The sequence below is a fragment of the Helianthus annuus genome, chromosome 6 (genome assembly GCF_002127325.2).
Source record: "Helianthus annuus cultivar XRQ/B chromosome 6, HanXRQr2.0-SUNRISE, whole genome shotgun sequence".
Taxonomy (NCBI): Eukaryota; Viridiplantae; Streptophyta; class Magnoliopsida; order Asterales; family Asteraceae; genus Helianthus; species Helianthus annuus.
This window is the reverse complement of record NC_035438.2, coordinates 15924211-15938973: the sequence shown is the minus strand read 5'-3', so window position 1 is coordinate 15938973 and position 14763 is coordinate 15924211. Positions and strand designations below refer to the sequence as shown.

The following is a 14763-nucleotide window of genomic DNA, read 5'->3' as shown; positions in this document are numbered from 1 at the left end:
GTCGACAACATCTGTGGTGAATCGTTTGTGACAGTCAACCGTTACAACATCTTAAAGATTGTAGTAAGTCTACTAACATGTGTTGTAAATTAAAATTTATTTTGAAAAACTTTTTAATTAAATGCTATACATATATATATACAACAATAAAAATATTTAAAAACTTTTCAGGTCCTTCCGGAAGCTTACGTAACAAACTGTTACACTTATTCGCCAGTCAAAGATTGTTACAAAATCTTTGCAGCAGGTCAGACTTGGAACATTGACACGGACAGAATCAATGATCATTATGTTTTTACAAAAGGTTGCCCGAAGTTATTTGATGATCTTGCAATACAAGAAGATGATATACTGCTGTTGAAGAAAACGGACACCGTCACATTTGAATTGACAATTTACCGTAGAGGAGTTGAGGTAATTTTTACCAAGAAAGAAGAAAGTGAAGACGACTCTCTGATGGAAGTACCTAGAGAGACATACTACAAAAACGTTAAGTTTGTAAGTAATTTAAAGTACCTTAGAGTAGAATTATGTAAATAGTATTAATTTCGTTATGTTATTTTATAACAGGATTTCTGTGAAGATGAAGAGTCAACAGATGAAATAGTTAGTAAGGTAATAAGTAATCATTTGTATAGATTTTGTTGAAATTAGTATAATATTTTATGGATTTAATTATTTAGGAAATAGAAAGGCTTCTCGGAGATAACCAAGAAAAGGTGAATAAAAACAATCAAGGAAAACAAATGTCAAAGGCAGCAAGAAAGAGTTTGAGCATAGAAGACAATAACGAAGCAAGAAAAGGATATGTATTGGTTTTAAACAAAATAATATATGACTACTTATAATAATATATTTACAAACATTTATATATATTTAATAACTATTTGATCAGTTTTTATTTAACGTTATTAATTGTTTTAACAGGTTGAAAACAAAGGAAAAAAGATGGTGGAAGTTTGTAAGGAAGAAATCAGTAAAAGCATGATATCTGAATCCGAAGTGGAAATGCCAGAAGTGACAACTGTTGGACAGAGAACACACAGCCGCTTGGTATGTATAACTTAACTTAACAACATTTAGTAATGAGGCTTAGCGGTATAACTGCTACCTTTGTATATATTACTATAATAATACATTTTGTATAATGTTTCAAAAGGTTAAAGAAAATACAAAGAGTTATGAGAAAGCATTGAAGATAGTGGATGTGCAAAGAAAAGGTGTTGCAAGGGTAAATGATGCTTACAATAGTGGTGTTCATGAGTTCAAAAAAAATGGTGATAAACGATTGGTATGATTTTCTAAAATACTCAACGACAAACATAAATATTCTAATATAAATAAGCATAAATTAATTATAAAACTATATTTGTCATGCAGAGAATGCCTGCTGATATTGTAAGAATTGGAGGATTCAAAAACAAAGTGCACCAGTTAAAAGTGATGAACATGAAAGGAAAAACAATAGATATGAATCTTAGGAGGCAGAAGAATGGAGATGCTGTTAGGTATGCTATCGAAGGTTGGCCGATGTTCATGAAGGATAACGGACTTCATTCCGGTGACACATTGCATTTCACCTTTGTATGTTCGCAAAATCTGCTGATCTTATCAAAGGTTGATCCAGTTCATGCAGGTTAAAACATTTTCGATAACAGAATGCTTCAGATGTTTGTGCAGACTAAATGATGATGGTTGTGTAACTGTTAAATGACTTCTTCTTTTTTGGGACATGCAAATACTGTTTAAGTTTTTTTCTTTCCTTAATTAGTAGTTTAAGTTTAAAACCTCTTAGTTCTATATCTTATATGATGCCATATTTTAGTATGTAAGTAATGTTGGTAACATTTATAAATGCTTGTGGATTATGAATGTTTACATATGCATATTTATATATTAAGTTGTGGTTATTTATATGTCATTCAAATTGTTTATATAATTTGTAACTAACAAAAGAAAGTAAATTACATTTTAAAAAAAAAAATTTATATATAAAAAAATAAATATGTAAAAGACTTATCAACTTGGTTAATACTATAAAATTATTGATTACATGTATGAAACCATAAAATTGAGAATACGTCTTTGTGAAGTATATTTGAAGTATTATTATAAACCGTTAAGCCGTGTAGTACATTAAATGTTTTGGGATTCAAATGCAATTTAAATAAATTCGGCATCTCAGTAGACTCGTATTGTGTAACTGTTTTAGTTAAAAATGTATTATCATACAAACGGATAGAAACAACAAAGTAGAAATCATAATATAAAATTATATACTTATTTTTTGATATTTCATGTATATAATTTAGGAAAAATAAATAATATGTTAATTGTAAAGTTTGACATTATAAATAGAATATATATAATAAAAATTACAACACAAAAAATACATATGTGCGTTTATTATACCTCATTTTGTACGAAATCTTTTTAAATGACAGATCTGTTGTAATAGTCAAAATATCAAATATGATATGATAGTATGAAAATGTACAGATATAACTTCTATGTTACAACCATCACACTTAAAATATTACATCTACACAACATATAGTTTATAAAGTGACTAAAATAATATGACTTTAAAAATAAACTTATGTTATAAATAATTGTGTAATTGTATTAATGTTTTCAATTCAGCTCCAAAACTTAAATTATACACCTATTAAGTAAAATGTTATTATACTAAATTTTTTAAATCTAAAACAATATAAAGTTATAGAGGTAAATGTTATGTATAATACAATAACCGAATAAAATAATCAAAATATCTCTACCTTTTACATTATCTATCCGAATCTCTATATATATAATACCTAAAACAGCTTTTACTTCATCTTCCTCACATAAATCAAGAATAGCCAAAAAGAGGATCAAGAAATTAGTAAAGGTAAGTTTCATATTTTACATCCGATCACTTTTAAACAGATTGTTATTCTGATTTCAAAACTAAAGTTGTGTTTCTTATTCCTAATAACTCACACGATCAAACCCTAAAAACGATTAATCAGTAAAATAATGTTAAAATTTCAGTTACTTAAAGTTAAAAAAATTAATTAGTATGTTATGTAAATTAAAAAGGGATTACATGTTTAGCATGTGTTTGGAAGTTTAGGTTGTTAGGTTTGTAGTGTGATTTGGTTGAAATATTATGTTGATAGTCGTATGAAGAAACTGATTTGGTTGGTTTATATTTTGATTTGGATGAATAAATGGTTTTTGTTGTTGAATAAAGTATGATTTACTGTATTCTTAAATCACATATTTGGACATAGATTTGTATTGTTATTTATGACATTCTGTATAATATTATTTATATGCTTTATATTTAGATTATAAATAAGGAAAATATTATTGGGTAATATATGATGTAAGAACAAAGATTTGTACTTGATTTTGATTTTGAATATAATGATAAATGGGATTATATGGTATTACTTGACCTTTTTAAAAAAATGGGTTAAACTTATAAATGTTTGTTAGAATGGCTGGAGCTGAAAACGATGTTGTCGTGCTATCGGCTTCTGAAGAATCTTCGGCAGAATCAGATGACTTTGATGATGATGATATCGGACCACTTATATTTGTTGTGCCATACACGAAACGCTTTGTAAGTTCCAACATAAAGAAAATGTTAAAACATGTGAAATATGTTTTTATAATTTGGTTAACTATGGTCTTTTTCAAATATCTCAACATCATTAATGGAAATTATTGTTATTTTTTCTAACTTATAGCGCTTACCAGTTGAAGTAGCAAGGATCACAGGAATTGACGAAACATTGAAAGTTAAGATTGCCAACAGGCAAAATGTGGAGACAAAACATGATGTTAGGCCGGAGCCAAATAAAAACAGTATCAAGTACGTTGTGAAAGGCTGGGCGAAATGGCTAAAGGATAACAACATCCAAGAAGGTGATCATTGCAAGTTCCAGTACTTTCCGGGTATATGTGTTTTGTTCCATGCTGGTGTGTTCCGCTAAAGGTGATGTTTGAAAGTATGAAAAACTGTTGACCATAATATATGGTAATTTTGGGTAATGATGGAAGCTACAGTAACATATTTTTTGTTAAAAGTTGTTTTGTAGTAGGTTAACATGTTTCTAGTTAACATCTTTATCTATTATGGACTTCTAGTATGAAACAGTGATTATAAATATTCACGGGTTCTACTTTTTGTTTATATGTTATGTTTAATGTTTAATTCATAGAAATATCGTCTTACAGGGATATAACAATGAGGTTAACTATATACAAATAACAAAATTTTATATTATTAACCAGAAAATTATAAAATATATAAATGACAACATCTATATATATAAAAAAATAACTATTAAAAACAATTACAATAACATTTAGGTTAGGATAAATCACGTACGTAACATAAGTTTAATCTACAATTTCCCAAAAATTTCTTTGTAAACAACGTTTGCAGTTTTGTTTGTTGGTCTCCCATCTTTGTCGAATATTAGAACCTTAACGCCATCCTTAGTCTTTACTCTCGACAAAGCAACATAAAGCTGACCATGTGAGAACACGGGATCTCTAAGGTATAGACCAACTCTGGATAGAGATTGTCCTTGACTTTTGTTAATAGTCATCGCAAAACATACGGTTATTGGAAACTGCCTTCGTTGAAACTTGAAGGGTATTTTTTTGTCAGATGGTATCATGCTAATTCTTGGGATGTAAGTTCTTGAACCGACATTACTTCCAGATAATATCTCAGCCTCGATAACACGTTTACCAAGACGTGTGATTTGAAGACACGTACCATTGCACAAACCGTTTTGCTGGTCAATATTCCTCAAAAGCATTACCGGAACACCCAATTTCAATACCAATCTATGATTTGGTAATCCAGAAACTTTCACACTATTTAACACATCCGGATTATATAAATCTTGATGTAACGGATCATTAATATCCTCAGTAGGACATAAACTATCAGAGCTAAGATACTCTACCTCTTCACCCGGAAACAATTCAAGCAAACGATCATTTATATCATGAACAACTTCATTCTTAGGAGCGAGTATAGCTTTTTCAGAAAAGTAGTGACGGTCTTTAAAATGATCCAAAACTGAAGGATATACAAAGTCAATCAAAGCCTGAATCGGATCATTCTCATCAGTTATCAAAAGATGATCAGGTAATTCAATATGTGAATCACCATCGTTAGAATGACCAACATTGCCTTCGCCAATCTCTAAAAGCCATTTACCAAATTGATTTATTTCCTCGATGTTTGAGGTACTGGATCCTACCGATAAACGCATGTTTGTTGTCAACTTTAACACCTTGCAATGGGACCAGATATGGGATGAACATAAAGATGCGTTTACAATATCTTGCCTGCTTCCATTTTGTACAACCGGTAGGATTTGTCTAAAGTCACCACCAAAGACAATAGCTTTTCCACCAAATGGAAGTTCTGAATTTCGTGAATCAAATACACTCAAAACATCCTTCATTGTACGATCAAGAGCCTCAAAAGCATGTTTGTGTACCATCGGTGCCTCATCCCAAATAATCAACTTGGCTTGGTTTAGAAGATTAGCGACTTCAGTATTAGGCTTGATATGGCAGACCGAATCTTCGTTGAGATTAATAGGAATATGAAATCGTGAATGGGCAGTACGACCTCGTGATAGCAACAAAGATGCAATACCACTTGAAGCAACATTAATAACAATCTGTCCAGTGGATCTAATGGATGCACCTAAAGTTTTCCACAAAAAAGTCTTGCCCGTACCACCATAACCGTAAACAAAAAACACACCCCCCTTTCCACTTCTAACAGCATGCATAATTTCATTATACACTGCTCTTTGATCTTCGTTTAGAGAGCTGTGCAGATTATTGAACTCACCCCTAAGTTCATCAATGTCAAACGAAAGCTCCTCGTTTATCAAACGGTTGCTCTCGGTCATTAGATAGTCATCATCAGGATAAGGCATCGTTGAGAACCTGTGCAAGCTGGATCCATTACGAAGAAGAAATTTTTCGATCTTGGTCAATGTTATATTCTTTAAACGTTCATCTGATACAACGAATCCTACAATGAAAACGAAAAATTACTTAATATAACGAAATAATTTGTTCATATAACATAAAAAAATATAACAAAAAGGATAAAAAAAAAACATACCGCTCATGCCACTATCTTTACGCATATTGTATAAAATGTCCTCGGACATTAGCTCCCACGTTTTCTCCCAAACAACTTCGGGTCTTGAAAGAGTATTAGACAAAAGTAGTGTTCCAAACAAAGAACGAAGATAATGAGCGTTACCAGTGAAACTGGATTCTTTAATACACTCGATATATTCATTGTCATCATCTAACAGGCCACGTGCATAACACGCATCCCTAAAAGTAGGATAAACAACACCTTCATATGTTCTGATTTCTTCAAATGATCTTGGTCCTTTAACCTTGGTAAGAAGAATTCTTAGATAATAAGCCTCACCAAGAGAAGGAGACGCAGAATATATTCTCCCAATAACAACATAATTTTGACGTGGCTGCCAGCAACGATCTTTTAACTTCCACACATATTTTGAAGGAAACTGAACATATGTAAGTTGTCTTGCTTCAGGCTTAGAATTGTTCATCTTCATCCATTCTAAGAAAATCGAAGAATTTACTTGAGGTTTGTGTAAGACATCCTCAATATCGTCGTCACAACTAAATACAACATTTTGTTGTCCTGGTAGATGAAAAGGTAATCTCATGACAGAAGGATACCTATAATGAACCTCGTTGGCAAATATTCTCCAGCTTGCTTCACATGCGGAAACATATCTAGCTTCGTAATATTCTTTAATTTCATCTTTTGGGATCTCCTCATCTGGACCTCTGTCTGAATCAAAAACAGCTACCGTGGCTCGATCAGGTCCTTTATTAATATATTTAAACAAATACTTAATTGAACCCGCCTGATTGCACCACTCGACGTTGATGTGCGCCTGATACCTTTTTAGAAGCTTTTTGTTGTATGGAACTACGCTCCTATTGTCCAAAGTAACACCCTTCTTCACAACCGTGTGACCAGAATCTCTTCTCCTATAAACGGGAAATCCATCAGAATCAATGGAAGTGGATTCCAAAAACTTCTTTGGAAAATTCTTAGAACAACGGTTCCCAACCATGCATGGACATTTCTTGTTGGCATGTCCACAAGGACCATGAATCATAAAGTCACTCACAAGAGAATACAACTCAGGATCCTCGTTTTTATCCGGAATTTCAGCTGAGATAAATGGATCAATGTGTTCAACCGTAGGAAGCTTATGATCAGCTTTCATAAATAAGCAAATGTGTGCATGTGGCAATCCACGCTTTTGAAACTCAACTGTGTAAACAACTACAAAAAAATATATATATGTTAAATATAGTAGATAAAAAGGAATGACAAAGAAAAAAAAAACTAATAACTTAAATTTGGATATCGAATTTACATACCTGCATTAATATCACCAAAAATTTTTTTTTGCTTCAAATCAGTTATCAATTCATCGAGTTTCATCTTAAACAATCGACAAAGTATGTCAGGTCTGTCTTCTGGCTTAATTGATGAGTCACCGATAAATCTAACAATTTCAGGCCATTTCGGATTACATGTGATAGTGATAAAGAAATCAGGATACCCATAATTCCGACATAACGCCATAGCATCCAAATAGTTTTGCATCATGTATCGAGAACCACCAGTAAACGATGACGGTAATATAACAGGTTGTCCGGTATGACTCAAATCACTCTGACCAACCTCTTGAACATTTTTAAGACTGTTAAGTGGTCAGATCTCAGTTTGATTTGCTGAAAACGTATGAAGTTGAGCCTCTCATTTTCAATCATTGTGTAGGCATCAACTAAAAACTGCTGAAACAACCTTCTTGCATTAAGAATTAGAGAAAACTTGTTATGTCTATCTTGAATTCTATAAGCAAAAAACTCCCTCATAGTGCAAGTTGGTCTTGTCTTTTTTGTGTTAGGACCAAATTCCCTATGAGGAATATTAATCCTATAGCCATCGTCTCCGTACGGAAAAAGAATCGGATACTGGAGAGCAAGGTAAGAAGGATGTAACTCGCTAATACGCTTAAGGACTCATGAACGCTTTTCAACAATAATATCACGACTTTCTATCTTGAGATTAGGTTCATCAACTATTAAAGCAGCAACTTCGGAACACGTAGGTAAGTTGTATGTCCTTCCGTCACGATCTCTCTGTGAGATTAACCTAAGCTTAAGGGAAACGTTAGGATTCTCGTGCAGGTGGTCGCGTACCATTCTGTAAGTTTTAACCAGCATATTCGTAGAATCTAACATGTTGGTAAGAAACTTTATAAATTTAGCATCAAGTTCCTTTGCCCTTAAAGATGCTTTGCTTGTAGAATCACTGCAAATAAATGATAGATTGTTAATTACAGTATAAAGTTTAAAATAAACAAAAAAAGAATTACATGTTATAACATAACATTAACAAACAGAACCAAAAAAGATACTTACCCAAATAGCAACTCTCTATTAGCAAGCTCGTTCTCAGTATCATAGATATAAAGTTGTGAGAATTTTGGCTGGGCACCCTCCTTAGGAAGAAGACTACCCATACTATGTGCATTCTGACCACTGATTCTATAAACATATGGAGCATTTCCTTTGTTTATTTTAGTATCGACTTTTCCTCCCATTGAAGTAAAGGAAAACATAGAATTGTAACGTCTTATATTCTTTAAGAAAAACTTGCTTTCTTGATCTAAAGAGGAAAAAAGCATCTGATAAGACGGATGAGAATCTTTATATTCAGGCAAGTCAACTTTACCATATCCACAACATAAGCTATATGTTTGTTTTTGAAGTGTAATGCGACCCTTTCCACCTTCGGTAGCCCATAACTTTGCAAAGCATAAACCACACGTAAGTGATTGGTCACCATGGTCAACGTAATCTGAACATTAAACACGAATTTGAACATTAAACACAAACTGAATAATTTTGTAGAAGAGTTAAAATAAGAAAAAAAATACGACTAACATTACTAACTTACCTTTGGATACGCCTTTGGTGGCGTCTGCAACAATCTCGTGAATATGATTTTCATCATCAGATTCAAGAGGAGCCATTGGTATGGCTTCTATTTCAATTGGTTTATGAATAAGTCTACGCTTTCCAGAAGAAATCTTTTTTAGCGAGGTAATTTCGGATATCGAACATCTTGTGTTACGTTTATTTGTTATTGGAGGATTAAAAGAGTAGCGGTCATTCAATGGTAAAGTTGATGAGGTTGCAATATTATCTAAATAACAAAGAAAAAAATACTTGTTAGTTAAGTATATGAATTCTACAAATAATAATGTATGTAAGAATATAATTGTAACATTTACCGTGTGATATAGGAGTCAAAGAAGACATAGCATTAGAACAATATGGTACACTGGGAACTTGCGTACGTATGTTTGTAATACACGACAGTGGTGTAATGTTTTCCTTGTTTGACAGCATCATACGTCGTCCTGATGTTGAAGAATGATGCAAAACATTTGTCCTCATATTTTTACTTGAAATTGGCCCCGATGATAAAGGTACGTTTCTCGAAGATTTAGAATTATTTCCTATTCATGAAAAAAACATGATAACACAAAATAATTATTTAGAAACTTATTTGTTGACATTTTTTTGGTATAAAAATAAAAAAAATTATAAAAATGAAAAAGTAGTAAGTGTTTGTTATTGGGTATGATTACCTGGTGTTATGTTTTCTATATTTGCAAAGGGTGTACGGTTGGGTGTTGTATACTTATCTTGTAGTACATTTCCTTCCTTCCTCATTGTAGAAGGTGTAAAATTTGAAGATGTTACGTTAACCAAGGAATCTAAATGATTACCTAATACGATATAAAAATAGTTAGTATAAAAAGTACTATAACATAATTGCAGTTGACAAAGTAAATCCATAATGTTAATTCTATAACATTAACTACATTTTAAAAGTTAACTTACGTGTCGGTATAAGAGTTGATGATTGGGTAGTAAATGTTGGTATTGAAAAATTGGGAGTTAAATTCTCTTTGTTGTTCAAAATAAAACGTGTTGATGATGAAGAGGTTGAGCATCCACTTTTAGAAATCAAATTTCTACTAATCCTTGATCTCTTACTATCAAGGTATAGTTTTCTTAACTTCCGCCTATGTTTAGCCCGAACAGCTGAAATAGTAAAATAGAAAAAGTTAATAAATGTTGACATATGGTTCTTTAGTATATTTACTAAAATAATTATTTGTTAGACATCACGTTAATTAACAAACCAATGATATTATTTCGTTTACTAATGTAATAAATTAGGTTGCCTTAAATAAGTATGTTTGCTCAATATTTAACTTATAATTATAGACATATTTAGATTCAACATTTCCATTATTATGTCTGGTTGGTTACGAATAATAAACATTTACTATGTTAGAATAAAATATTAAATTTTAATGTTTTCTTGGATTAAAACCAAAATGAGGTATGAAAGACAATGGTTTTAGTTATTAGAATCTGTTATATGTATTATCGATTTTATATAAAAATGAGATTTATAACAGTAAATGATATAAATATATGTATTATAAACATATATGAATATATAAATGAAAAAAAAAATACCTCTAACAAAATAAGCCGGAAGTGCTGTTGATTTTGACTTCTTATAATCAAGATATATTTTTCTTAACCAACGTCTATACTTACCTTCGTCAGCTACAAAGAAAAAAAAATGAAAAAAGTACAAATAATTGTTGAATGTATTTTGCGGGAAAATGTAGTTGTTAAAATATAAAAATATTTCGAAAAAAATGTTGAATAACAATTTCTATATTAGAAGAAAGTATGAAAACACGTACACTTATTACCGATGCCAGGGTGTGGAGGTTCAGAAGAATATGAAGTAAGCTGTTGAAACGTATTCTGCATTTTGTTAACACCACAGAGTACTACAACAAAAACCATAAAAGTTTAAAATGAAAAACAAATGCATGAATGAAATTTTTTTTAACAAAATAAGTAAAAAATTAATGGAAATATAAAAAGTGATTAACGAAATGTTTCAACCGTATAAGGAACTCGAGAATGAAAATTCACAAAACCATGAGATGCTAGTGAAAAGAGTATGAAGTGTTGCGAATTTATAGAACTACGCTATTAGTTATTTATGGAATGAATACTATAAATTGGTAAAATGATATGGAAGAAAATTAATGACATTAAATATAAAAACAATCTCACATTTATTGGTGATTGATTAAAAATGCTAAAAATTGGATTTTCTATAAATAAGTATAGAAATGTAACGAAAATAAAAATTTGACATATTTAAAATATTACTTAAAAAAAGTTTAAAGGTGTAATGGAATATTAAATATCATATATCATATATAGTTTTATAAATGTAAATGTTGAATTGATGACAAAAAATTAATAAATGTTAAAGGTTAAATTTAAGTTTGATTTAGTTATGTTTATGTTTTCGGATGAGTAAATTAAAAAAATTAGAGTCATCAACGTACTCTAGTAAAAAAACGAATATAACAAAACATGATTGACAATCAAACAATATTTAACCAAACATGAATATGTCATAACGCATACCGCAAAACAGATAATGTCTTTAAACATAAAATTAGTCATAGCATACCAAAAAAATCCAATACTGAAAAAACAAATAATTTGTTTCTTATTAAAAACACCCTTTGACAAATATCCTTCATCTATTGTTGCTTAGATCTTCGTCAACAGCCTTCTTCTCAACACACATGCGAGGCTTACTCGCTGACGACCCCAGTCCCTCATCATTCAAATAAACATCATCCAGGTTACGCTTCATGTCAGAAGATGGTTGCTTCAAGTCACTCACGTAATCCTTCGACACAGGTGTGGTGTTATCCCCAGTGTAAGAATCCGCATTCTTAAAGAAATAAAAAAAAAGTGCTTAGACAACATTAAAATTACATAAAAGTGAATTTCCAATTGAATACCTTGAAACTGTCACCACCGGTAGCTTGGAACTCAGACTGAGTCATACCAAAAGAATCAGATACATCAAGCTGTAACAAAAATGAGAAAACAAAAGAAAATTTGTTGAAGATATTTTAAACAGTTATGAAAGTAAATGTATATCTACATTTAGAAAACGTAAGCTTACTTGGTCAATTTTGAATTTTTTGTTCAGCTTATCCAATATGTCTTCATCAGTGGTAACAACTGAGATTCCATAATTCTCGACAGCATTCACAATATTAAAGTCACTTACTTTAATCACGAAAGCACACTTTATGTTAAGCAATGATTCAAACTCAACTGGATATTCTCCGGGATTCTCATTCGACCTCAATAACTATATATTACATAATATACGGTGTGGTTATGTAAAATATATAAAATTTTAATTACAACTGATTTTTAATAAAGTATAAATATAAATAACCTCGTCCTGAATTTCTATAAGTTCCTTTGCAGTTTTACCAACAAACTTCATCGCCTCATGATCAAACAATGTAAGTGTCACCGTACCAGTTGAATCTTGAACACGAACCGGTATTTTGAACCTTAAAAACATAGTTTAAATATTTAAAAAGGTATATATATTAATACATACGTATTCATGAATATATAAAAATACAAGCTACATTGTCTTGTATAACACAACAATAGGTTAAAGTAGGAATAAAAAAACATTTTACCTGGACAACGGGAAAACTTCTTTACCATTACAATCCTTGTTAGAACATTGATACAACTTCTCATCTTTAACATCACTTGTTCCATCATCCTTATCATATGTTTCAAACTTTTGCTCAACTTTGGACTTGCAATAGTTGCACCCATCATAATACCACATCTTATCTGAAACAATTGCAACGATAGTCCCAACAACAACAACTTTCTTTGGCTGTTTACATAACAAAAGACAACAATTAGACTAAACTTTACATATAATTTAAAATATAACATATGAATTGTTAATGAGAACCTCTAGGATTGATCCAAGATAAGCAATTGGTGAAAAAACATCGTTCTTTAAAAATTCATCTTCGACAGAACACATGATATATGACCCAGCATGGCTACTCGACTCAGTTGAAGCAGCAAGTTTTGCAAGAAACCTATAGAACAATTTGAATAAAAATAAACTTCAATAAACAAAAAATAAATAAATAACAACATTAAAAATAAATAAATAAATATTTATTATAATATGACTTACTTTTGCCTAAACAATAGCATGTCATCAAAGTTGTCGTTAATGAAAATTCTTGAACCATCAAAGTTATTAGACAAACCCCATTTTCCTATTGTAATGTGCAAAAAGTAATCATTAAATAAAATATATATAAAGTATCAACATCTAAATAAATTATAATATGAGGTAAGTAAATTGGTTTGAACTAAATACCTTTGTATGTCTTAACAGCACCAAAATGGACAACAACGACAACATGTGCTTCACGCTTTTCACTAACCATGTAAGAATACATGTCCTTAGCGTAATCATCCCAAAGAGTTAAATCGATCTGAACATCTCTACAAAATATTATAACAAAAAATTATAAGATAAAAAACATTTTGTAAATTTGGAAGCCTAATATATAATATAAAACATATAATTTATGAATAGTGCTATTACTCAATATCTTGAAGCTTAAGATTAAGGCGTTTCCCTTTGCTACCATCCTTTTTGTTCGTATCCTCGATGTTATAACAAACACAAACATAACCAATGACATCTAAAAAAATATTGAAAAATACATAACAGCACATCATTAAAGTATAAATATGTAAAAAAAAACATAAAAAATACCTAAAACAAATATTATTGTATATAAATAATGAAAAATTATTACGAAAGATACATACCTACTGTGGTACCCTCCTTTATTTTCTGTGACAGAACATCGTTAAAATCAACAAAATTGAAAACATACTGCGGACCATCCCAATTTTTGCACTTCTCCACCAACGTATGGTAGTGAAAAGATAACTTTTGATTGTTAGGTACAATCTTGAAAAACGTAGTGTTGGCAGCAAGAGAAGGACGTTTTATGATTAAGCATTCATCAACAATAAGATGCCTCTCAAACTTTGAAAATAGCTTATGCAAGCAAAATGCTTGGATCTTGGTACCCTGTAGGTAAAATCCATAAAAACATGCAAAAGATATCTTAAAAGGATATGAAACTCAGTCTAATTAAAACAAAAAAGAATAAATCAAAAATTTACCATCTCATCCATCAGTATCATATCTATACGATAAGTCTCTCTTTCGTTAGCTCTCATTTTCTTCCTCCACAAACTAACAATTTTAACCTTGATAGTGTAGTTTGTGGAAAGAGCATCAATGTCGTTCAGCAAGGTGATCTGACCTTCGATTTCCATTGTAGCTAAGATGCAATAAGTTTAGAAGTAGGGTGTTGAAAAACTAATTGTTTGCCATAAACAGAAAACAATTGATCTATTTATATAAAACAATAGAACGTATTATTTTTAGAAATATAATATTAATATTATGTAATCAAAATAAACATCTTTTTTAAAATACAATAAATAAGGAAACAAAATAATTTATAAATCGATATAGGTAATTAACATTTATGAAAATTTGCATAAATGGAAACTATACATGTTAATTATATACACTGGATTTCGGTATAAGATTTTAAATTTTTTTGAAAATACATAATAAGAAAATGAAGGTTATATTGTATTGTATTG

The 14763-nt window shown here is 30.6% G+C and overlaps 2 protein-coding genes across 2 annotated transcripts; both read right to left on the bottom strand.

Moving 5' to 3' along the window:
* Positions 1-4400: 4400 nt before the first annotated feature.
* Positions 4401-7974, bottom strand: LOC110944442. Its single transcript, XM_022186107.1, has 4 exons — positions 7904-7974; positions 7474-7799; positions 6158-7375; positions 4401-6064 (listed from the first exon to the last, which is right to left on the bottom strand). Exons 1-4 carry the CDS (start codon positions 7972-7974, stop codon positions 4401-4403), a joined length of 3279 nt encoding a protein of 1092 aa, XP_022041799.1.
* Positions 7975-12368: 4394 nt separating this feature from the next.
* Positions 12369-13338, bottom strand: LOC118479705. The gene is made up of 4 exons (XM_035974413.1): positions 13259-13338; positions 13025-13157; positions 12735-12943; positions 12369-12599 (listed from the first exon to the last, which is right to left on the bottom strand). Exons 1-4 carry the CDS (start codon positions 13276-13278, stop codon positions 12437-12439), a joined length of 525 nt encoding a protein of 174 aa, XP_035830306.1. The 5' UTR covers positions 13279-13338; the 3' UTR covers positions 12369-12436.
* Between the last annotated feature and the right edge of the window lie 1425 nt (positions 13339-14763).

Excerpts from the sequence above, each read along its gene's own strand:
- LOC110944442 (XM_022186107.1), bottom strand. The coding sequence starts at position 7,974 with ATGAGGGAGTTTTTTGCTTATAGAATTCAAGATAGACATAACAAGTTT. Across the intron at positions 7,376-7,473 it reads TTTTGGTGATATTAATGCAG|TTGTTTACACAGTTGAGTTT; the intron begins GTATGTAAATTC and ends ATTTTTTTGTAG. Across the intron at positions 6,065-6,157 it reads TAAAGATAGTGGCATGAGCG|GATTCGTTGTATCAGATGAA; the intron begins GTATGTTTTTTT and ends TTTTCATTGTAG.
- LOC118479705 (XM_035974413.1), bottom strand. The coding sequence starts at position 13,278 with ATGCTATTGTTTAGGCAAAA. Across the intron at positions 13,158-13,258 it reads ATGCTATTGTTTAGGCAAAA|GTTTCTTGCAAAACTTGCTG; the intron begins GTAAGTCATATT and ends ATTGTTCTATAG. Across the intron at positions 12,944-13,024 it reads ATCTTGGATCAATCCTAGAG|CCAAAGAAAGTTGTTGTTGT; the intron begins GTTCTCATTAAC and ends TTATGTAAACAG.